Here is a 23,204-nt window from a genome sequence, read left to right as displayed (position 1 = left end):
TTCAGCCCACACAGCCATGGGCGGGAACTGAACCCAGGACCTCCAGCCCCCCCAAACATCTGTTAGCGGGGAGGGAGCTCCCCTCACTGCCCCTAGAGGGAGCTAATCCCCCAGCACTCAGCCAGCAAACTGTGGTAACCCCATGGGGGCATCGCTCCATTCCCCCATCTTGTCTGTCCGGGGTTCTCTGCAGAAAGCAATTAGGGTCTGAACAAATCACCCACCCATCCCCATCTCCTCACAGTGGTACAGTCTGAACCCCTGAAGAAAGCTGGGAGAACAACAGGTCCCAGGGGACGCTGCCCATTACAGGAATGAACGTGAATTCCCAGGTCGGCTGATGTCCCATGATGCACCTGGGGTCCTTGGTTGGAGGTGAACGGCAGATCCCAGGTTGGCCAAAGTCTCATAATGCACCTGGCTTTGTAGTAGGAGGTGCATGGAAATTCCAGGTTGGCCGAAGTCTCATAATGCACCTGGATCTTCAGCTACAAAGCGAACAGCAATTCCTAGGTCAGGGCCACAGTCCCACAATGCACCTGGGGAGGTGGGACCAGCGCATGAAAAGATGAGTCCATTTCTGGTGACCGGCACGAGTTGCCCACCCGGCCCGGCCCATCTTCCTTCCACAGGACATGATGGGGGCAATAGGGGGAGCAATTTGAGTCTGCCCCATGGCAGAAAGGCCCACAGGGACTGGCCGGGAAGCGTCAGGTGGTGTTGGCCACAGATCTGGATGGGGGGGAGGGGTGGAAGAATTAGTCACATCAGAGCCACTTGGTCTCCTCCAGCTCCCCCCCCCCACATCCTGCTTTTATTGGGGAGGCACTCTAGGCCACATCTCTATGGCGAAGGAGAGCTGGAGGACTCTAAATGCAATAGAGCCCTAGGGTAACCATTGGGCCCGCCCACGGCCATAGAGCTTGGGCCAGGGCAATGGACAGTAGGGTGGGCAGAGTAGCTCTATGTAGGTGGCTGCTCTGGGCCCCGTCTCTATGGTTAAGGAGAGTAGGAGGACTCTAACTGGAATAGAGCATTGGGGTGACCTCGGTGGGGCAACTTGTAGGCCACCCACAACCATAGAGCAGAGCAGCTCATGGAGAGAGCCGTGCTACCGTCTCAGGCATTCTAGCCCCGTCTCTATGGTCCATGGGATGGGGGACAGAACCGGGCTCCCGGCGGGGGCTCTGTGATCAGGGCGGGGTGGGGGATCATTGGAGGGGAAATTTGGAGGGAGAGTGAAGGGGAACAATATGGTGGAGTTATGCAAATGATCTGGTGAATATTAATCAATATGTAAATGAGAGCAGTGCTCATTTGCATAGGCCTGTGGTTTCCAGACCTGGCTGAGATGGGGGTCGGGGGTTAGGGATTTGCTCCCGGGGAAAGAGGAGATGCTAAGAGCTGCCGGCTGCCACAGATGGAGTGTCTAAGGGGGAGGAGCCCAGGGTAGCCCCGTCTTCCTGGAGGTGGGGCCAGGAGGCTCATGGCAGGTGCCTCTGGCTCCCAGCATGGCTTGGCCTTGCCGAGGTGCTTCTGGGGGTGACTTTATCCATAGGCAGGGAAGTTCAGAGCCTTATTGCAGCTCCCCTGTCCCCCAGCCCTGGCCTTACCTCCGCCCAGCCCGGCCTCCCATTCGCTGGCCTCCCTCGCTACTTGTTCTGCCGGGCTTTCTCCAGCTTCTTCCGCCGGTCCGCGGGGATCTCATCCAGGCTGATACCATGGTTACTCGCCCTGAAGGAGGGGGGCAGAGTGAGTCCTGGCTCCCAGCCCCCCCCCCCCGCTCTAGCTACTAGCCCCCACTCCCCTCCCAGAGCTGGGGAGAGAACCCAGGAGTCCTGGCTGCCAGCCCCCTCTCACTTCATTTCTTTCCAGCCATCCTCTCCCATCTCCCTCAAGGCCCTGGCTGCCCCAATCCTCCACCCTCAGGTCCCCTCTCAGGGTGGCCTCAGGGCCCGGGCATGGATGGTGGCCACCCACCCCATCCTGTCCTTTCCCCCCATCCCGCCGTGGAGGTCAGAGGGGGCTCCAGGCCCATGAGGCTCTTACCCCGGCTGCAGGTCGGGGGGCGTGGGGATGGGTTTGTTGAATCCGTCTCGTCCCACCAGCCAGTACGTGTCTTCTATGCCTTTGCCCTACAGCAAAGCAAAGAGAGAGAGAGAGAGACTGTGAGCCCAGAGCTGGAGTGGCGGGGGCTGTAAGTCGGGAGTGTGGGGCACTGACAGAGCTGGGGGGCACAGGGTTGGGCTGCCAGGGGCTGCAAGTCAGGAGTGAGGGGCACCGGCAGAGCTGGGGGGAGCCCAGGGCTGGGCTAGCAGGGGCTGCGGATCAGGAGTGAGGGGCACCGTTACCTTGAGCTCCGTCTTGCCCCGAACGTCCAGTTTGAATCCCTCCTTCAGTGAATGCAGGATGGTGACCGTGCGGATGTTCACGTGGATCCGGTAAGCTGGGGAAAGCACCCGGGACATGTGTGGTGAGCATCCCTAATCCCCAAACAAAATCCCCACCCTCTGCTCTGTCCACACATCCCCTGCCCCCCTCGTACAAACACCCCTGGATGCCACCCCAGGAGATTCTGTCCCGCCCTCCCTAGCACTGCCCCGGGCCCTGCCGGAGGATGAGGGGGGGACTCACGCAGGCCGGTGGACTCCATGCGGGAGGCGGTGTTGACGGTGTCCCCGAAGAGGCAGTACCGGGGCATGGTGAGCCCTACCACACCAGCCACGCAGGGCCCTGTGGGGAGACAGGCCGGGAGATGGGTTATGGTGGGATGGACGGATGGACAGGCTACAGGGTGCTGGCCTGGGCATGACTGACCCAGCGATGCTGCCTGAGATTGCAGAGAGCCTGAACCCATTGCTCTGATGAGGGGAGGTGCCCCCTACATCCCAGTGGGGAGTTATCTCTGAACCCCATTGCTCTAAGGGGGCCCAGCCAGTCCCAATCCAACAGGGTGATTGTGGGGGGCACCGCAGCTCCGCAGCCCTGATTCCCCACCACCACTCAGTCAAGTAAACCCCAGAGGAAGTACTGGGATCCCACTGCTGACACCAAAACCTCTCCATGGGTGGGGGTAGGGAGGGGTTCCTGGGCGGGAATGAAGGACCCCATTATGCTACAACTCCAGATGGGGGCAAGCCGGGGCATGGGGGGGCAGAGGAATAAGGGGCACAGCCATCATGAAGTGGCGGAGACACACAGAGGGGGCTGGCCATGGCTTGGGGAGGAGGCACGCAGAGAGGGCAGGGCCATGGAGGATGGGGTGTGGCCATGGAGGAGGGGACGTGGCCAAGGCTCAGGGGGCACAGGGAGGGGGTATGGCCATGGCACTGTGTCCCTCCTGCCCGTGTCATACCGGAGTGCAGGCCGATGCGGATGCGGACGGGCACGTCGGGCATGTGGCGCATGCGGAAGGAGCCGACGGCGCTCAGGATGTCCAGCGACATGTTGGCAATTTCACCCGCGTGCCGGTTCCCGTTCCGATGGGGCAGCCCTGAGGCCACCATGTAGGCATCTCCGATGGTCTCCACCTGCCGGGGGGCGAGGTCAGAGGGGGAGCCCTGTCCTCACCCTGTGGGGCACTCCACCCTGGAGCACCACCGCCTCCCGCATGGAGTCCCTGCCCCCCCAATCCCCGCCCCCCCCCCCCCCCAGTGTTGGGCTCCCCAAAACCCACCCCCAACCTCCACCTGCCCCTGGCTGGGCCCCCCATCCTTGCCCCTCTGATCCTGCTCCCCTGTGCTACCAGCCACTGCCCCCCATTTTGGGGGCCCCCAATCCCTGGTGCCCCCAATTACCACCCCCATGCTGGGGCCTCCTGATCTCCCCTTCTATGACTGGACTCTGGATCCCTGCTCCCCCACAACCTCCACCTCCCTCAGGCTGCCCCCCCATCTTGGCCACCCCCAAGTCAGGGCCCCTGCCCCCCCAACCACTGCCCCCCATCTCGGGGGCCCCCATTCCCCTATGTCAAGATCTTCCCCTGTGTCAATTCCCTGCCTCCCCCCCAGGCCAAGCCCTGCCCCGCAGGCCGGGGAGGCACCTTGTAGACATCGTGGGAGCCGATGATGGCATCGAAGAGGGTGTAGAGGTCATTGAGCAGGTCCACCACCTCGATGGGCTCACTCATGGCCGAGATGGTGGTGAAGCCCACGATGTCGCTGAAGTAGAGTGTCACCTCCTCGAAGTACTCAGGCTCCACCGGAGTCCCCATCTTCAGCGCCTGTGCCACCGACCTGCATCACCAGGGGGCATCAGCGGGGCTGGGATGGACCCCGACCCCCCAACTGGTCACCCACCACCTCCCCAGAGCCTGCGCACCCAGCCCCCAGTCTCAGGTAGAACCCGGTGGCCGCGTCCCGCATTGTTTCTCTGGGTACCGCCAGCCTGGGGATTCAGGGAGTGTCCAGTTGGGTGAGGGCCGGCCTCTGGGCGGACTTGGGGGGCTGACTGGTGTACAGACCCCCCAAGCATGGCTGCACTGGCCTCGTGAGTCTGTCCTGTATGGCTCTGGGTTCCCCACCCCCCTGCCTGGCTGGCTCCAGGCTCCCTCCCCCTCCGAGCTGGGACTCACGGTGGCAGCATCTGGGTGAGCAGCTTGTCCGTCTTCTGCTTCTCGATCTCCAGCTCCTCCGTCCGCTCCCGGATCAGGTCCTCCAGGTTGCTGGAGTACTGCTCCAGCATGCGCAGCATGGAGTCGATGATGTTGGTCTTCCGGCCTTTGTTGATGTTCTTGAACTGCGGGGGGGAGGCATGAGAGGGACGGCTCCCACCTGGCACCAGTGCCCCCGCTCCCCCATCACTGCTGGCTCCGGCGCCCCCCATTGGCTCCAGCATCTCTGCTCCCTCTCTGGGCACCTGCTCCAGCATCCCCACTCCCTATCGACTCTAGCTCCAACATCCCTGCTCCTCATGGGCACTGGCTCCAACATCCTCACCGGCTCCAGCGCCCCTGCTCCCCCATCACCACTGGCTCCAGTGCCCCCTATTGGCTCCGGCATCTCTGCTTCCTCTCCAGGCACCTGCTCCGGCATCCCCATTCCCTATCAACTCTGGTTCCAGCATCCCTGCTCCCCATGAGCACTGGCTCCAACATTGCTGGCACCCAAATGTCACCTGTTTCCAGCGTCCTAGCTCCCTGTTGGCTCAAGTATCTATGCTCCCCCCCGCCCCAATCAGCTCCTGGTGGGCAAGGCCAGCCAAGGTACCCTCCTTTCTGCCCCTAACCTACTGGACTGGCTCATCCCCTGTGCCCCATCCCCCATGGGGCCAGGCCACCCACCCCGCTACCTGGTCAAAGATCTGGTCGATGGTCGGCCGCCGCTCGGGCTGCTCGCTCCAGCACTGCTTCATCAGCTGGATGCACTCCAGCGGGGCCTGGTCCACTGAGACTGAGGGACGGCACAGCGGGGGCGGCTTCTCCACCTTCCGGATGATCTCTGCCCATGAGAGGAGACCCATGGTCACCACAGGCGCCTGCCGCCCTGCTCTGCCTCCACCTACTGCCCAGCTGGAGCTTGGGGGCAGCCCAGAGCTTGGCTAGCAGGGGGATGCAGGTCGGGAATGAGGGGAACCGGCAGAGCTGGGGGGCAGGGCAGGGCTGGGCTAGCAGGGGTTGCGGGTCAGGAGTGAGGGGCACTGGCAGAGCTGGGGATTGCAGGGCTATGCTGTCAGGGGGCTGCAGGTCGGGAGTGAGGGGCACTGGCAGAGCAGGGAGGCAGGAGCTGGAGGAGATGGGGGCACAGTCCCTCCCCCCGTACCATCGGCCGGCATGTCCAGCATGCAGTAGGGGGCGCTGCGGCAGATCACCTCCTGCATGATGATGGAAATGCTGTAGATATCCCCACGGAAGGTGCCCTTGCGCTCCAGCGTTGGGTCCCGCAGCAGCTCCGGCGCCGTCCAGAACCGCTCTGGGGACAACAACAAGAAGGGCTGGCTCAGTCACCTATAGCCCCCCATCCCCTGGACACGACAACCCCTCCATCCTGCCCCTCCTCCACCCACATGGGCCCCAGCTCTGCCCCCTTCCCCTGCCCAGACGCTCCCCCAGGGTGTCACCTTCAGGCCTGGGTGGGTCATGTGGGATCTTCTGGGCCTCCAGGAGCTCGTTGTAGCCGTGGTCCGTCACCTTCAGCACAAAGCGCCCATCCACCACGCAGTTCCGTGATTTCAGCCGTCCATGGACCACGTCCCGGTGATGGAGGTACTTCATCCCCTGCAGGGGGAGGAGGGAGAGAGACGGGGATAAGTACAACTTTCCCCACCCCCGGCTGGTCCCCAGGGCTGCCGACAGCTCCGGGATCCGCTCTGATTGTGTGACAGCCCCAATTGGCCATGTGGGAGATCCAGTGGATCCCTCCAACCAAACCAGGGAGTTTGCTCCTCGGTTTATTTGGATCAGAAGGTCCCAGGGAATCTCTGGTCCTGATTACAGGTCAAGGGAGTGGATCCCTCTGGCTGACCCAGGACTGAATGGATCTTATGTTCTTTGTGGGTGACTGGGCTCTTGTGCCTAAGTGATCCAGTGGATCCACCAGCTCGATCGATTAATTAGTCCAGTGGATTTCCTCTCTGATCGATGCATTGAACCAGTAGGTCAACTGGATGCCCAATCTGCCCCCAGATTGGTCCGATAAATCCATCTGCCCCAACCAGTTGATCTATCCAGTGGATCCCCTGAACAGTTTTTTTGGCCAGTGTATCCCAGTGGGCCCCTGACCAGCACCTGGCTGATCCAGTAGACCCTTGTCATCACTAGATCTACTGACTGGGTTCCCTGAGTGTGTCTAACCAATAGATCCCAATGGATTCCCTAATCAGCTGCATGAATGATTCAGTGGATCACTCTGGCAATGCCAATTGATCTATCCAGTTAACATCTTTCCCGGTGTGTTGTGCCAGTGGATCACAGATTAACCCTGTTTTGATTCAGTGGATTCCTCCACTCCAATCAGTTCAACTATCCATTGGAATCCTTGCCCAGTCAGTGTGTTGTACCAGTGGATCCCCAGCCAGAAGATCGATCCACTGGATCCCTTTGATCCTCTCGCTGAGTAGACCTCTCTGGCCAGTGGTTGGTTAGCCCAGTGGATCCCCCAGCCCTACCAACTAGCACAGTCTGGGAGTGAATCCTATCCAGCCTCCCAGCCCTGGAGTAGATCCCCTTCCCCTGCTGTGAATGGATTCCCATGGACCTTCCAGCAGATCTCCTCCACCTGGCGCTTTGGGCATCAGGAGCCCTTCCTGAAGCCGGGGCTGAATGTGAATGGATCCCCTCTGCCAGGATCCTGCAAGATCCCAGCAGATCCCCTCTGCTTAGCACTCTGTGCGAGAGGGATCCCTTCCTGAAGCAGAAGCAGGCTCACTCTTCAAATGGATCTCCCTGCAACCTTCCAGCCAGCGTCACCTGAAAATAGATCCCCTCCAAACACAGCTGGACCCCACCCTACCAGCAGACCTTCCCTGTGTGATGGGATCCACTTTGGCAGCTGATCTCTGGCAGTGGAACCCTGAGCTCCCAGCAGATACTTGGCATCACAGGATCCCCACTGGCTAGCCATCTTGCAAGTGGATCCCCCCCCCATGCCCAATGAACAGCAGATCCTGGCCATCAATTCATGCAGCTGGATTCCCCTGCCCACCCCATCAGATCTGCCACATATCAGTGGATCCTGGCCAGCTTGGTGATCCCTGAAAGTGGATCTCCCAGGCCTCTCTGCAGATCTGTCATCTGAACAGGATCCCCTCTGGGTGGTGATCTCTGAAAGTGGATCTATTTCCCCCACCCCCACTTGCGCATCTCTCCTAGCTGATACCCCATGTCCTTAAATTCACTCACCAGTGGATCCCCCAGTATCCTCCCCCACCAGGCCTGATTCCCACCTCCTGCCTCAGACCCCAAGGCAGGATCCCAGCCCTGTCCCGCCCCCTTCCTCCTGGCTGTACCTTGATGAGGTCGATGAGCAGGGAGGACTTGAACATCCAGTCGAGCTTCATGTCCTCGTTGCGGATGAGGTCCTCCAGGCTGCCACGGGAGCAGTGCTCCGAGACAATGGCGAACACCCCACAGTCATAGAAGAACCCCAGGAACAGGTTCACATTCTCATGCCTGAGGTCCCGGAGCTGGAGGCGGGGGAGACAGGGAAAGCCAATGGCCAGGGAGGGGAATGCACAGCGTCTATCGCAGCCCCCCGGAGCAGCAGTGACACCCAGTGGCCAGGCAGGGGAATGCACAGGGTCTATCGCAGCCCCCCGGAGCAGCAGTGATACCCAGTGGCCAGGCAGGGGAATGCTTCCTGTGTCTCAGAGCAGCCATTACAGTGACACGCCCACTGCCATTCTCACTCACCTTGCAGAAGCTGGTTTTGGTGGCCGGCTTGATCTCTGTGTGCTTTTCCCCTGGGAACTTCTTCAGCCAAACCCAGTCGCCCTAGGGGATGAGACAGAAGGGCAGTCCGGTAATCCCAGAGCCAGACAAGTGGCGGATTCCAGCAGCCAGCCACACCAGTGCAGGGATCAGAACCAGCCAGATTTGCAACAAACAATAGCAGGTTTAGAAGCCAGCGACACCCCGCCCCATCTCACGCCAGCCGGCTGGCACCAGCATGGCCTCCGGGGGCATCCAGTGGGGAGGGCAGGGAAAGCTGGTCTTCCCAATGGTGGGGAGAGGACAGCAGAGATGCTGCAAGCATGGGGGTGGGAAGGGGAGCTGCCCACTACATTTTCAGCACCAGGTCTTTGGTTCTTTATCCCTCACTGCATCAGGCTCTGGGGTCAGTCCCTGATGTCCAGCCCCCCACTCTAACCACCAGACCCCACTCCCCTCCCACAGCCGGGGAGAGAATCCAGGAGTCCTGGCTCCCAGCCTCCCCCACTCTAACCCACCAGACCCCACTCCCCTCCCAGAGCCAGGGAGAGAACCCAGGAGTCCTGGCTCCCAGCTTCCCCCACTCTAACCCACCAGACCCCACTCCCCTCCCAGAGCCAGGGAGAGAACCCAGGAGTCATAACTCCCAGCCATTCCCCTTCTAACCACCAGGCACAAGGCTACTCATTGTTTAGTGCCAAAGCTTTAAAAAATGCATCCTCCTTTTTCACCCCCACCCCCTCCACCCCCGAGCAGAGATGGCACCTGGCCCGGGGGGCTTGGGCTGGAGATGGGGATGGCAGAAGCGGGTTGAGTTGCTAGTTGCCCCTCCCAGCTGGCTAAGACCCACCATCAAAATTGCTGTATCCTGCAGCTGTGGCCTCATGCCTTCGTCCTTGGCTGGGGAAAGCCAGGCCCATGATTGCCCACCCCAGCCAGAAAGAGAACAAACCTGATGTGAGCAGGCAGCCACTCAGCCAGCTATGGCACCGTCCCACCAGTTGCTACAGGGGCTATGATTCATGGGGGGGGGGCCAAGGTTTGCACCAGGCTAAGGTTTCCCTCTCACATCCCCTCATTTCACAGGCCTTTGTTGATCTCCCCCCAGTAGAGGCAGTAGGAAAATTCTCAGCAAAAAAGTTTCCCATTAGCAGACGCCGTTTGGGCCACATCAAAATTTTTTGCATCAATTCTGACAAAATTTCTTTCAAAAATTTGGGGAAGGGGTTGGGGGGGAGGGGAGTTCCAAAAGGGTGACAAACGTCCAATTTGGGAGTGCAACGTTTGGGTGGGTTTTTTCCATTGTAAAATGACTTTTCATTACTCGATAGTCAAAGAGAATTCAAACCAACCATTCAAAAAATTCAGATTGAGATGAACAAAATGTTGGAATTCCTTGGGATAAGAGACTTCCAGCGGAAGCAAAATCTATTTCAGAATTGGGTTTCGCACAAAAAGACCCTGAAATTCTGAAGGTTCAAAATGTCCCCCCCTCCCCAAAAATAAATTTTGTTGGATTTTTTTCCCCCAAAAAAAGTCTCAAAAAAATAAAATTGCAAGACAGAAAATCAATTTCTGACCAGCTCGATTCAAAACTCCCCGATTCACCAGAGCACTTTGGCATGGACTCAGCTCTGAAAGTCCCACTCGGATGGATGTGTGGCCAGAATCGGAGCAGAAAACACCAATCCTGCGTGGGGCAGATCCATTGATAGGATCGGGGCCTCAGGACCTAAAAGACCAGAGCTGCTTTCGGAGGCGGGGGGAGGGGAGGGTGGTCAGTAGTATGTGGCTCAATAGCATTCATCACTATGTATTTTTGACATGTTTCCACATCCCATTTAGGGCTTATATCCTGCCCTCTGTCCCCTGTGTCGAAGTTTGGCACCGTCGGCCATTTTGAAAAAAAAAGTTGATTCTTTTTTTAAACTTTAAGTTCTCTCACTTCATTCTTTCAACCTTTTTCTCTAAACAAACAACTGTATCAAAGCACAAGCACGCAACATACCCCCTATTCAAACATAAAAAAAATTCAAATGGCCGATGGTGCCAAACTTCGATGCCAATGGTAAGAAAGCCCAAAGTGTTAGAGCCAGGGTTCAAGGATCATGGGCCCCAGTGGGGGGGGGGTGTCATTGCAGGGTTTCAAAACCCTCCCATTCTTTATGGCTAAGTAACGGGTCGTTGGGCTCAGCACAGGGAGAAATTGTGTCACATGCAGGCAGTCGAACACATCTAGCCTCCAACCCTGTGAACTTTCTCCTGGAGCTGCAAAGCAGGATGGGGTGTCCTCTTCCCATGGGGTTTTTCTGCCAAGGATACCACATGGGGTTGATTTGAGGCCTCCAGTCAAAGAATAGATATAAAAACCTGGCGCTTGGCATGGAAGGAGCAGGGCAATTTGGACAGCGGCAGTCAGAAATTCACCCATTGCCATCACCGGACTGGCCACTAGTGGGAAGCAAGGAGTCACCCCCCAGTGTTCAGAGAGTACCCCATGGGGAATTGTGGCTGGGAATCCCACTATTCCCACCTCAGAGCTGGGAAATCTCTGAGAGATTTGCCAGAGGCTAAAAGTTCAGCTCCTGGAGGTGCGGGGGGGGAGAAACTCCACATTGTCACTCCGTGCCCAAACGCTGCTGCCTGGCGAGAGGAAATTGAATCAGCGTTGAGGAGACCCCCCTGGCTGATGGGTCAATAGCTGCGGAATTTGGGCTCATGAGGGTTGCAATGTTGGTGGCGTGAGCTCCTGGAGTGGAGATCATTATGGGAGGATCACAGCCCAGATCTCGGTTGGGATCCGGGCACCACCTGGCCCAACAGGGCCCTGATCTGGGTCTGGGTCCAGGCAGCGCCTGGCATGATGGGCCCAGATCTCGGTCAGGATCCAGGCAGCGCCTGGCATGACAGGGCCTGGATCTGGGTCTGGGTCCGGGCAGCGCCTGGCACGACAGGGCCCGGACCTCAACTGGGGTCTGGGCAATGCCCAGCATGACAGGACCCCGGTGAGCAGTAGCTGTCCCCGTAACACCAATAGTAAGAAACACTCCCCCTTCCCCATGGTGTCCTCTACTGCGTGCTGTGTGCATCGCAGGGAGAAATTCTCGCTTTTTGCGCCATTAAAAAAAATCAAAATACACTCCCCTGGGAAGGGGGAGTCCGTCCGTCCCCCCGTGACAGGTGGATCCAATGGGCAGGCAATGCGGCCAATGAGGGAATTGGACCCAGGCCCAGTGGTGGCATTACCGACTCAACTCCAGGCGGTGGGGAATGGGGGGCGGCTAACGGGTGCCATAGCCGCTGCTTTCCCTCCTGTCCTTGGGAGAGGAGCGAAACCCGGGGGGGAGGAAGGGAAGAAGCAGAGGGGGAGGACGCGGGAGCCCAAAGGCAACACCTGGAGCCTTTGGCCGCTTACCTGCACGGCTGCCACTAGCCCTTGGTTGTTAAACAAAAGGAGGAGGAAGGGGACGTGGCTGTTGCATTTTTGCTTCTCATCTCCCTAGGGATGGCAGGAAGCAGCTGTCAATCACGTGGCCTGGCAGGGTGTGGGGGAGAGAGAAGCACGGGCAGGGGGTGCCCCGAATGCTGGTGGGGCAGGGGAAGGGGGTGGAGGTGGAGGAGCAAGGGGGGATCCCGTTGGGCCGGGCAAAGGAGGTGGTGGCTGGCACTGGGGGGGGAGGGTTCACATGCCAGCAGGGCACCGGGAGGCAGTGGAGATTCGCTCGGAGGATGGCAGCTGGGGAGTGGGAAGCACAGATGTGCCAGGGGGCTTGCATGGCCAGGGGCAGTGGGCAGAGCCATCCCCAAGAGGCATGGAGGGAGTGAAGCCCAGGCGGATACTTACCCAGGGGGTATTTACCCAGGAAGGGGTATTTACCTGGGTGTCCTGGGGTACTTACCCAGTGGGGGACAATGCCTGGGGGTATTTACCTGGTAGGGGCACCCAGGGGGCAGTTCCCAAGGGGTATTTACCTGGTGGGGACACCTGGGGGAAGTGCTCAGGGAGTATTGACCTGGTGGGGGCACACAGGGGCAGTGCCCAGGGGATATTTACCAAGTGGGGGGGTCTGTGCCCTGGGGGCAGTGCCCAGGGGGTATTTACCCGGTGGAGGGGTCTGTGCCCTGGGGGCAGTTCCAAGGGGGCATTTACCCAGTGGGGGGGTCTGTGCCCTGGGAGCAGTGCCCAGGGGGTATTTACTCAGTGGGGGATCTGTGCCCTGGGGGCAGTGCCCAGGGGATATTTACCCGGTGGGGGGGTCTGTGCCCTGGGGGCAGTGCCCAGGGGGTATTTACCCGGTGGAGGGGTCTGTGCCCTGGGGGCAGTGCCCAGGGGGCATTTACCCAGTGGGGGGGTCTATGCCCTGGGGGAAGCACCCAGGGGGTATTTGCCCGGTGGGGGGTCTGTACCCTAGAGCCAGTGCAGAGGGAGGGGGCACTGGAGAGGGGGTGCTGGGGGAAGGTTACCTCAGCGACAGCCACGTTGGTGTTGTCGGGGGCAGCTGCCAGGCTCTTGAAGCTCCTCATGTCGGAGACGCTCTTCCCCACCAGGCTGGTGCGGCTGTCGTCCATCTTCTGCCGGGACAAGGGGGCAGAGCATTAGGCTGGCTCTAGGGGTGGAGGGGGGCTCTGACCCCCAACCTCTGACCCCAGATCCCTTCCGCCCAATGAACTCCCATTGGCATCTCTGACCCCTGACCTCTAGGGTGTGCCCCTGTGAACCCCTCCAGGGAGCATGACCCCCAGTTGGCATCTCTGACCCCAGGCCCCCAGTCCTGAGGGAGTCTCTCCCTCTGATCCTGGGGGCACCACTGTCCAATGTCTCTGACCCCTGAAGCATGTCTGTGACCCCAGGAAGCAAGTCTAATACCCCCAGCCCCTCTACCCCACCACGGCTGTCCAACCTGACATCCAACCCTCCTCGTCAACCTCCTTCCACTTCACCCCACCATCCTGAACCCCTTCCTAAGACCCACTTCCCCAGTTCTGCCCCACACATCACCCTGGATGGCCCCTGCCTCCTTGGCCCCAGTGGGGCTCCCCCCCACCATCCTTTGCCCCCCTGCTCTGCCTCTTACTTTGTTGCTGCTCTGGGTGTGGATGAAGGTCAAGTCGTCCATGGTCAGAATGATCTTGTTGGGCCCCTTCATCAGCTGGGCGTGCAGGATCCGGCGCCTGCAGGGCGTGGAAATACAGAGACATGGGGAGCAAGCCCCGAAGTGTGGGGGGGCATTGCACCTTCCCCCTGACTGCTGGGAAAGGATGGGGGGAGCCCACCTTGGGAAATGGGGGGACCTCACTTGGGCTACTTCCCATGCTGGGCACTGAGGCATGGAAACACCAGACGACCTCCCCCGCCAGGATTAATTAAAAGGGGGAGTCTATGGAGCTAGTCGGGCAGCAGGCATGAATGTGGGGCCTCCCCCGAGCAACCTCTGCCTGTCAGTCCCAAGAAAAGCCAGGAGACTGCACAGTTGTCAATACGGTCATTAGCCCATAGTTAGTGATAAGCAACAAGGATCCAATATGGCTACCAATTAAGTCATCAGACCATGGCAGGATGGGCTGGATCCAACATGGCCACCAGCACAGCCATGATCCCACAATGGGATGGGCCAGGGTCCAACATGGCCGTCAATGACACTATTAGTCCATAGCAGGAAGTTGCCCACTCCAGCTCTGCCGGGCGAGCTGCTCCTGGGGGTCCCTGGCACTCACCTGATGTAGTAAGCAAGAATCGTTCCCCCAACGATCAAGCTGGAAACCAGGATGAACAGGAGCAGGATGAAGCTGGGGTCCACCCCTACAGGGGAGGGAGAGCAGGGGCGGGGTTAGCAATGGAGGGCGGGAGAGACTCCAGCTCCCCCACCCCCACTCAGGATCAGCCCTCCCTCTCCCCCTGAAACCCACACAGGAATGCCCCCGTTTCTCCTGCCCCCCGCGATCCCCTACAAGGGGTTTCCTGTGTCCCAGCCCTCTTTTTTTCCCAGTTCCAATACCCCCAAAAGTATTCTCCTCGTCTCCTTCAATCTCACCCATACGGACCCCTCCTCTTTCCCCCTTTCCCCTCAGCAGAACTCCTCTTCTTTCCCCTCCTATGTCCCAAAAGGACACCCCGTCACTCCCCACCACCCCACGGATGGAAGGAGGGCAGGGGAAGGGAATTCTCTGACTATTGGCCACATGCTCAAGTGGTCATGGGATAATTAAAGCTCCAGACCCGAGCAAGGACATCCCAGGGCAACTGTCAAGCATCAAACTGGGCAAATCCATGACCAGCTGAGGAATTCCCGGTTGGTGCAGAGTAACCTGCTCCAAAAACACAGGCTCCAGCCAAAGGAAATCTCCAGGAATAGGAGCAGTATAGGCTCTATAACACACAGGGGAGGGGGCTCTGTGCCCAGCCAATAAAGGTCAGCTCAAAGTAAAATAGCCATTCCATTGCATTCTTAGTGCACAGCGGGAAGTGCCAGGATCCAATATGGGCTCCAATGTATTAACAAGTCCACAACAGGAAGTGCCAGGATTCAACATTGCCACCAATAAAGTCCTTCGCCATGAACAGGAATTGGACAGAGACCGACAGTTTGACGCGTGTATGGAAATGGGTGGAAATGCGTGGGGATGCGTGATTGGACGGAGAGGTGGGTGGATGGACAGACAGATGGGTGGGTGTCGGGAGGGCGGGACAGACAGATGGATGGATGGATGGGTGAGTGAGTGAGTGAATGGATGGACAGATAGGTGGGTGCATGTGGGGATGGGTGGATGGATGAACAGATGGGTAGATGTGCATGGGACAGATGGATGGATCGATGGGTGGACAGACAGATGGGGGGTGCATGTGGATGGATGGATGGACAGATGGATGCATGGATGGATGGGTGTGCATGCAGAGGGATGGATGGAGGGATGGATGGACAAACAGACTGGAGAGTGCATGTGGGGAGGGAGGTGGATGGATGGGTGGGTGCACGGGAGATGGATGGGAGGTTGTCGGGTGAATGCACATGGGGATAGATGGATAGACAGGTGGATGGACGGACAGACGGGTGGGTGGGTATACGTGAGGATGGATGGGTGGCTGTGTGTGGGGATGGGTGGATGGACAGTTGGATGTATGTGAAGATAGACGGATGGATGAGTGGATGGGTGTGCATGCAGAGGGATGGATGGACAGACGGATGGGTGGATGCACTTGAGAACGGATGGATAAAAGGACAGGTGGGTGCAGAGGTGGTTGGGAAGGTGCACGTGGAGACAGATGGCTGGACAGATGGGAGATGGGAGCACGTGGGGACAGATGGCTGGACAGACAGACAGATGGCTGGAGACAGACAGATGGCTGGAAAGATGGACAGTTGGGTGCGCATGGGGACGGACAGATGGCTGGACAGATGTGTAGGCGGGTGGGGGCGCATGGTGACAGATGGCTGGACGGACGGGCTCATGGGTGCCCGTGGGAATGGATGGGTGTACGGGTGCATGTGGGGACAGACGGTTGGATGAACGGGCAGAAGGGGGCATGTGACATTATTGACATAACCTGTGACCATATAGATCATTGTTGCAACCACTGTTATATATTTGCAGCAAATATTGTACAAAGGTTGTCGTGTAAGGTGTCTATGGAAAGGTTATAATTTGCTGATTATGATTATGCTATCTGTATGTGTGTAGCATTTTTGTAGTTAAAGTTATGAATATTGGCTATGTACTTGTATATCAATGTGTTTTGATTCTAAGTAGCCTCAGTGAAACATTTGGTCAGCTTCTTGAGAAGGGACTATTCTCAATAAGTGCCCAATCAAGAAACACTTAACTGACAATGGACTTTGGGAGACGCCAATCCACATCTGAGCTTTCCTGGGAACATTCAAACTAACATGTAAACAATGGTGTCAGCCTGCAAACTGAGTCATGCATGGACATGTGACTTGCCCATGTGACTCCAGGCTCCATCTTGCTGCTGTGATCGTCCACAGGACAGAGGATATAAAAGGCTGCTGCGTCTCCTCCATCTTGTCTCCAATCCTGCTTCTTACCTCTGGAGGGACTTTGCTACAAACTGAAGCTCTGAACAAAGGACTGAATGACCCATCCCAGCTGTGGATGGACTCCAGAGACTTGATTTGAACCTGCAGCTTATTCCATCACTGCTACAAGCCTGAACCAAGAACTTTGCCATTACTGTATGTAATTGATTTCATTTAACCAATTCTAGCTCTCATCTATATCTTTTTCCTTTTATGAATAAATCTTTAGATTTTAGATTCTAAAGGACTGGCAACAGCGTGATTTGTGGGTAAGATCTGACTTGTATATTGACCTGGGTCTGGGGCTTGGTCCTTTGGGATCAGGAGAATCTTTTTCTTTTACTGGGGTATTGGTTTTCATAACCATTCATTCCCATAACGAGTGGCACTGGTGGTGATACTGGGAAACTGGAGTGTCTAAGGGAATTGCTTGGACTGTAACTGCCCTGCTTTAAGCGATTTGTCCTGAATTGGTACTCTCAGTTGGGTCCCACCAAAGCGAGCATCATTACAGGGTGCATGGGGACAGATGGCTGGATGAACGGGTGGAAGGGGGCGCGTGGGGACAGATGGCTGGACGGACAGGTAGGTTGGTGCGTGTGGGTACGGATGGCTGAATGGATGAGGGGGTGGTGCACGTAAGAACGGATAGATAGACGAACGGGGACGGATGGATAGATGGACAGGTGGATGGGTGCACATGGGGATGGATGGCTGGACGGACGGGCAGATGCTTGTGCATGGGGACGGATGGCTGGATGAAAGGTGCATGGGTGCACATGGAGATGGATGGATGGACGGACGGTTGGATTGGGGGGCACGTGGATGAATGGCTGGATGGACAGGCAGATGGATGCGCATGGGGATGGATGGCTGGAAGGATGGTTGGATGAGGGCAAGTGTGGATGAAAGGCTGGAAGGACGGGCAGATGCTTGTGTGTGGGGACAGATGGCTGGACAAAAGGCACATGGATAGCTGGATGGATGGTTGAATTGGGGTGCATGGGGACAGATGGACGGATGGATGGGTGCGTGTGGGGATGGATGGCTGGACGGACAGGTGGACAGGAGCACATGGGGATGGATGGACGGATGGGTGTGCATGGGGACAGATGGATGGATGGATGGACGGATGTGTGCTCGTGGGGACGGATGGCTGGACAGAAGGATGGATGGGTGTACGTAGGGAAGGATTGCAGGATGGATGGATGGATGGCTGCATGTAGGGAAGGATGACTGGATGGACCGGGGGATAGGTGCACATGGGGACAGATGGCTGGATGGACAGGTGGATGGTTGCGCGTGGGGATGGACAGATAAGTGGATGGGTGCGCATGGGGATGGACGGATGGGCTGATAGGTGCATGCAGGGATGGACGGAGGGGTGGATGGGTGCACGTCGGGACAGATGGCTGGACAGACAGATGGATGGGTGCACGTGTGGACAGATGGCTGGACAGACAGACAGATAGGTGGGCATGCACGGGGGTGGATATCTGGCTAGACAGAAAGACAGACCAGATGCGTACAGGGAGGGACACATCGGGAGGCCGGAAGATAGATGGCCAGACAGCGAGCGCTCACCCCCGGAACAGATGGACGTTGGGTCGAACCAGCAGCTCGAGTCGGTGCTGGGGCTGGCGCTGTGGGGCCAGTGGATGGCGTGCCCCACGTAGCGCAGCCCCTCGGGCCCTGTGGCCACGCTGTAGGTGGGCCAGAGGCGGTTGCCTTTGCCATCTGTGTCAAGGATGATGTAGCTCACCATGGGGTCGCCGTCCTCGTCGGCCGCCAGCGGCTGGCAGAAGCCATCCAGTTGGAAGTCCCGGGCATGCTCGGCGATGCTGGAGCCCATCACCCAGCGGCTGGCCTGCCGAGTGCGCTCCACCGCCTTGGCCAGGTAGTAGATGGAGTTGTAGATGGTGCCAAAGAGTGGGTGCACCTGGGGGCAGAGGGGGAGCGGGGTCAGGGGGAGCGAGGGCAGGTTGTGGGTCTTGGCACACACCCTCCAGCATCCCAACAGTGCTGTATCCTCATTGGCCACAGCTGGGCGCCAGTTGACTCCGCATTGGCCACGCCACTCCTGTCTACCTCCCTATTGGCCACGGCTGCACATCAGCCAACTTTCCTGCTTTCATTTTCCTGCTGTTTCCCCATTGGTCACATGTGTGCATGTCCATTCCACCTCCCCATTGGCCACCCCTGTGCACCTCCATCCCACCTCCCCAATGGCCATGGCTGGGCACCTCCATCCCACCTCCCCATTGGCCACCCGTGTGCACCTTCCAACTCTGCATTGGCCACAGCCATCTCTTTCTGTCTTGCCATTGGCCACAGCTGTGCACCTACTGTATCCCTATCCTCCCCTCTTCTCATTGGCTCAAGGCCATATCCATCTCGTGCCTCAATTGGCTCAATCCTCCCGCCTCCACATTGGCCATGGTCCCAACACCCCCTACCTCTCTACCCATCCCAGGGTCACGCCCAGCACCCTATGGCTTGTGCCCTCTGTGTCTGGTGCCCACCTGCGTGGGGTCCAGGTGAGCCGGCAGCTCGTGCGCCTGCTGGGCGTCCTGGAAAGCCTCGCGGAAGCCGCGCTCAGGGGAGTCGATTGTGACGGTGAGCACGGCGTCGTAGGCCAGCCGCAGCTTGGTGTTGTTACCCAGTACAGGGTAGGGAGTCCGGCGGTAGGGCAGGCTGTACATCAGCGCATCGTAAGGAATGAAGACGAAGGTGCCGTCCGTCATGCGCAGGTCCTCGGCCTTCTCCAACAGAAGGCGCTGCTCCTCCCCACCCAGCAGCACCGAGTGCATGCACATCACCACCACTGTGGGGGGCGGAGGGCATGGGGGGCAAGGGGACATCAGGCAGAAGGGGAGGGGAGGAAGACACAACGGAAGGCTGAAAAGCACCCAAGTGAGAGCGGTGGGCGGGGCTGGCCCCCAGCCCTCCTCGGCTTGGGATCAGGCTTCCCCTTGCACCAGGACATCGGGGTTCCACCCATCACCCCACAGGGTCCTCTGACCACCCATCCCCGCACACTCCTCTATTCCCCCCATGCCTCTGTCTCTCCATCCATCCCCACACACCTCTCCATGTGTCCATCCATGCCCCACAGGCCCCATGCATCCATCCAACGCACACACCTCTCCATCTGTCCATCCATCCATCCCCCCACACCTCTCCATGTGTCCATCCATCCCCCCCCACACGCCTCTCCGTCTGTCCATCCATCCATCCCCCGCACACCTCTCCGTCTGTCCATCCATACATTCCCCCCACACCTCTCCATGTGTCCATCCATCCCCCACAGGCACCATCCATCCAGCCAGCCACCCCACATGCCTCTCCGTCTGTTCATCCATCCATCTACCCCGCCCCACAAACCTCTCCATGTAGCCATCCATCCCTCACAGGCCCCATCCATCCACCCAACACACACACCTCTCCGTCTGCCCATCCAACCATCCCCCATGCCTCTCCATCTGTCCATCCATCCATTCCCACACACGCCTCTCGGTCTGTCCATCCATCCATCCATCCCCCCCACCCACACCTCTCCATCTATCCATCCATCCACCCCACACACCTCTCCATCTGTCCATCCATCCATCCATCCATCCCCCCACACACCTCTCTGTCTGTCCGTGCATCCATCTCCACACACTCCATTCTCCATCCATCCCTCCCCATGCCTCTCTATCCATCCATCCCCATACAAACATTCTTATGAATTTATCTATCCATCACCCCTGCATCTCTCTGTACGTCCATCCCCCTACACCCACATCCATCTTCTCTCTCTATCTAGGCACCCAGCCCCTGGTAAATTTACACATCTCCGGGCCAGCAGGTCCAGCAGGACTGGCCAGAGTGCAGAAGACCTCACTGAGCCCTCCCACTGTTGAACCCACAGCTTCCAGCTCAGCCAGTGTGTCCCCATAGCCTTGAAAGTCTCCCAGTGATGGGGCAGGCTCCCTCCCTGGGGGCCCATTCCCAACAGCTGATCCCCCTCCCAGGGCAACGTGGCCCCCTTAGTTCTTGTCTGAATTTGTCCAGTTTCAGCTCCCAGCCATTCCCGACCCAGGAATCCTGGCTCCTCTGCTCTAACCACTAGACCCCCACGCCCCTCCCAGAGCCAGGTTGAGATCCCAGGAGTCCTGCCCCTCCCCTGCCAGCGTACCTCTGACATTGTCGGCCCTCTGCACCTTCCGCAGGGCATTCCGGGCCCCATCGGCCCCGGGCTCCATGGTGGTCACCACGCCCACGGGCAAGCCAAACTCACGCAGGGAGCTGGCCAGGCCCTGCCCCACCTCTACCCACAGGTCCTGCCGGGAGGTGACCACGGCCACGTGGGCCCAGCAGAAGAACTTGAGGACAGCGTAGAGGACGGACGAGGCCTGGGGCAGGGGCCGGGCAAAGGTGCCCCACCGCTCCACCTCGGCGTCCCCGTTCAGGCAGGCCCAGGAGAAGACAGGCTTGTTCCAGGCCCGGCCCAGCGGCCCGGCCGCCCCGCAGGCCCCCGGGTTGAGTGGCCCCACGAAGCCCGAGGCGTAACGCTCGGCATTGACCAAGGCCACCAACACCTGGCTGGTCTGGCACTCCTCGTTCAGCAGCACGTAGTCAAACCAGTAGCCCTGGTTCATGGTGGGATCTCTGTTGAGCCGCCCAACGGCCAGCTGGGCAGCCACCTCGGGCAAGGCCTGAGCGAAGATGGGGTCACAGGTCCAGGGCCCCATCACCCCCACCTTGAAGGTGGCCGGCTGGACCCAGGCGGGCCAGCCCAGGAGCAGGAGCCAGAGCAGGGGAGCCTGGGGCCGCCGCCGTCCCCACCTGGGGTGGTTGGAGAGGCGCAGCAGGAACCTGTGGAAGCCAAACCAGGCGGGAGGCATGGCTCAAGGGAGCCGGGGGGCAGCCACAATGTGGGGAGAGGGCGCCGGGCTCTTTAGCCCCTTGGGGGCCAGGCCCTGGAGGCTCGGGTGGAAAAGGGTCCAGCCACTGCGCCCGACATCACGGGAGGAGAGGTCGCTGCCGCCGGAGCTATGGGGAACAGTGCACCTGGAAGAGAGAGGAGACAGGTGTCAGAATGAGAGACAGAAAGTGGGGGAGCTGGGAGCCAGGACTCCTGGGTTCTTTCCCCAGCTCTGGGAAGGGAGTGGGGGCTAGTGGTTAGAGCAGGGGGGTGGGGCTGGGAGCCAGGATGCCTGGGTTCTCTCCCTGGCTCTGGGAGGGGAGTGAGGTGTACTGTACTGTCTTGCTACCCATCTTACTGCCAGGGGCAGTCCTCTTGTTGTCAGTGGCAACCACCCTACTTCCAGTGGTGGACTTCTTGCAGCTAGGACCATCCATCTTATGGCTGATGGAGACCATCTTGATGTCAACAGTGACCACAGCACCAACCACAGCAGCTGTATTGCCAACAACGGCAGCCATATTATTAACGACGGTGGCCACCAGCCATATTGTCACGAATGGCAGCCATATTGCTAACAATGGTGGCCATATTCTTAACTTTGGTGGCCAATTCCCAAGGGACTGTGAATAAATGACACAACATTTAGTGGGTGGGTCCTGACTTTTGCGAGTTTGTTTCAGCATCGCAAAGCATTACAAGGGGTGGGTGGCTCTTGAAAATCACCAGAAAAGCATGTTGCATCATTTATGGCCAGCCCTGCTCCCCCCAGTGATGGCCATATTTCAGGGGTTCTCAAACTGGGGGTCGGGACCCCTCAGGGGGTCGTGGATTATTACATGGGGGGTCGCGAGCTGTCAGCCTCCACCCCAAAACCCACTTTTCCTCCAGCATTTCTAATGGTGTTAAATATATAAAAATGTGTTTTGAATTTATAAGGGGGGGTCGCACTCAGAGGCTTGCTATGTGAAAGGGGTCACCAGTACAAAAATTTGAGAACCACTGCCATATTGTCACCATGCCAGCAGTATGGTCGTTAATGACGACCCTGTCGTCAACAACGGCCCCCATTTTGTTAACAACAGTGGCCATATTGCAAATGGCAGCCATATTGCGAACAACGGTGGCCATATTGCGAACGGTGGCCATATTGTGAATGGCAGCCATATTGCAAACAGCAGTGGCCATATGGTTAAGAACTGCGGCCAGATTGTGAACAGTAGACATATTGTTAACAATGGCCATATTGCCAATATGCTAGCCATATTGTCACTAACAGTGGCCATGTTGCTAACAGCGGTGATATTGTGAACTGTAGACATACTGTTAACAACGGCTGCCATATTTGTGAATAACAGCAGCTATATTCCCGACCTGCCGGCAATATGCTAACAATGGCAACCATCTTTCCAGCGCGCAGGTCCCACAGTCCGTACCAGCCCACCGTGACCTTCAAAGAGGCATCCCTTGCCTTGACAGCAGGCAACCCCATCCCCCCATCCCTCCTGCCCCACATGCATGGGGCCTTGCATGGCACGTTTCCACGGCAGGCCAAGGCGAAGGGTCACGGCGGGCGAGGACAGCTGTCCTGGCCTAAATCCACCTGATCTCATCAGCCTTGGCTGGTATTAGCCAAATGACGGCGACACGTGCGGCCCGGCACTTCCATAAACCTGCCCACTCCCCTCCCCCCCAATCCTAATCCCCCAGATGAACTAAACTGGGATTAACCCTTTCACCCCAGCTGCCCGGTCACATTAGGTGCGAAGCAGCCCAATGGCCCAGGCAGCCACGTGTGAGCTCATCTCTGGCAGCCCCAGCCTGCATGTCGCCTGCCCCACGTGGATGGGCTGAGGGGGGGGAAGAAGCCACGGGCAAGGTGGGGAAGGATGGAGGG

The 23,204-nt window shown here is 58.5% G+C and overlaps 1 protein-coding gene across 1 annotated transcript; it reads right to left on the bottom strand.

The window, feature by feature from the left end:
- Positions 1 to 1,652: 1,652 nt before the first annotated feature.
- On the bottom strand, positions 1,653 to 21,287 carry GUCY2D (guanylate cyclase 2D, retinal). The gene is made up of 19 exons (XM_024209016.1): positions 20,579 to 21,287; positions 18,921 to 19,222; positions 17,983 to 18,337; positions 14,081 to 14,165; positions 13,441 to 13,537; positions 12,830 to 12,934; positions 11,781 to 11,864; positions 8,348 to 8,428; positions 7,945 to 8,121; positions 6,058 to 6,214; positions 5,760 to 5,909; positions 5,290 to 5,438; positions 4,574 to 4,737; positions 4,043 to 4,235; positions 3,356 to 3,530; positions 2,635 to 2,733; positions 2,352 to 2,446; positions 2,050 to 2,135; positions 1,653 to 1,734 (listed from the first exon to the last, which is right to left on the bottom strand). Exons 1-19 carry the CDS (start codon positions 21,285 to 21,287, stop codon positions 1,653 to 1,655), a joined length of 3,345 nt encoding a protein of 1,114 aa, XP_024064784.1.
- Positions 21,288 to 23,204: the final 1,917 nt, after the last annotated feature.

The sequence above is a fragment of the Terrapene carolina genome, unplaced genomic scaffold (genome assembly GCF_002925995.2).
Source record: "Terrapene carolina triunguis isolate 2854851 unplaced genomic scaffold, T_m_triunguis-2.0 Scaffold751, whole genome shotgun sequence".
In the NCBI taxonomy this organism is placed as follows: domain Eukaryota; kingdom Metazoa; phylum Chordata; order Testudines; family Emydidae; genus Terrapene; species Terrapene triunguis.
This window is presented reverse-complemented; position numbering and strand designations above follow the sequence as displayed.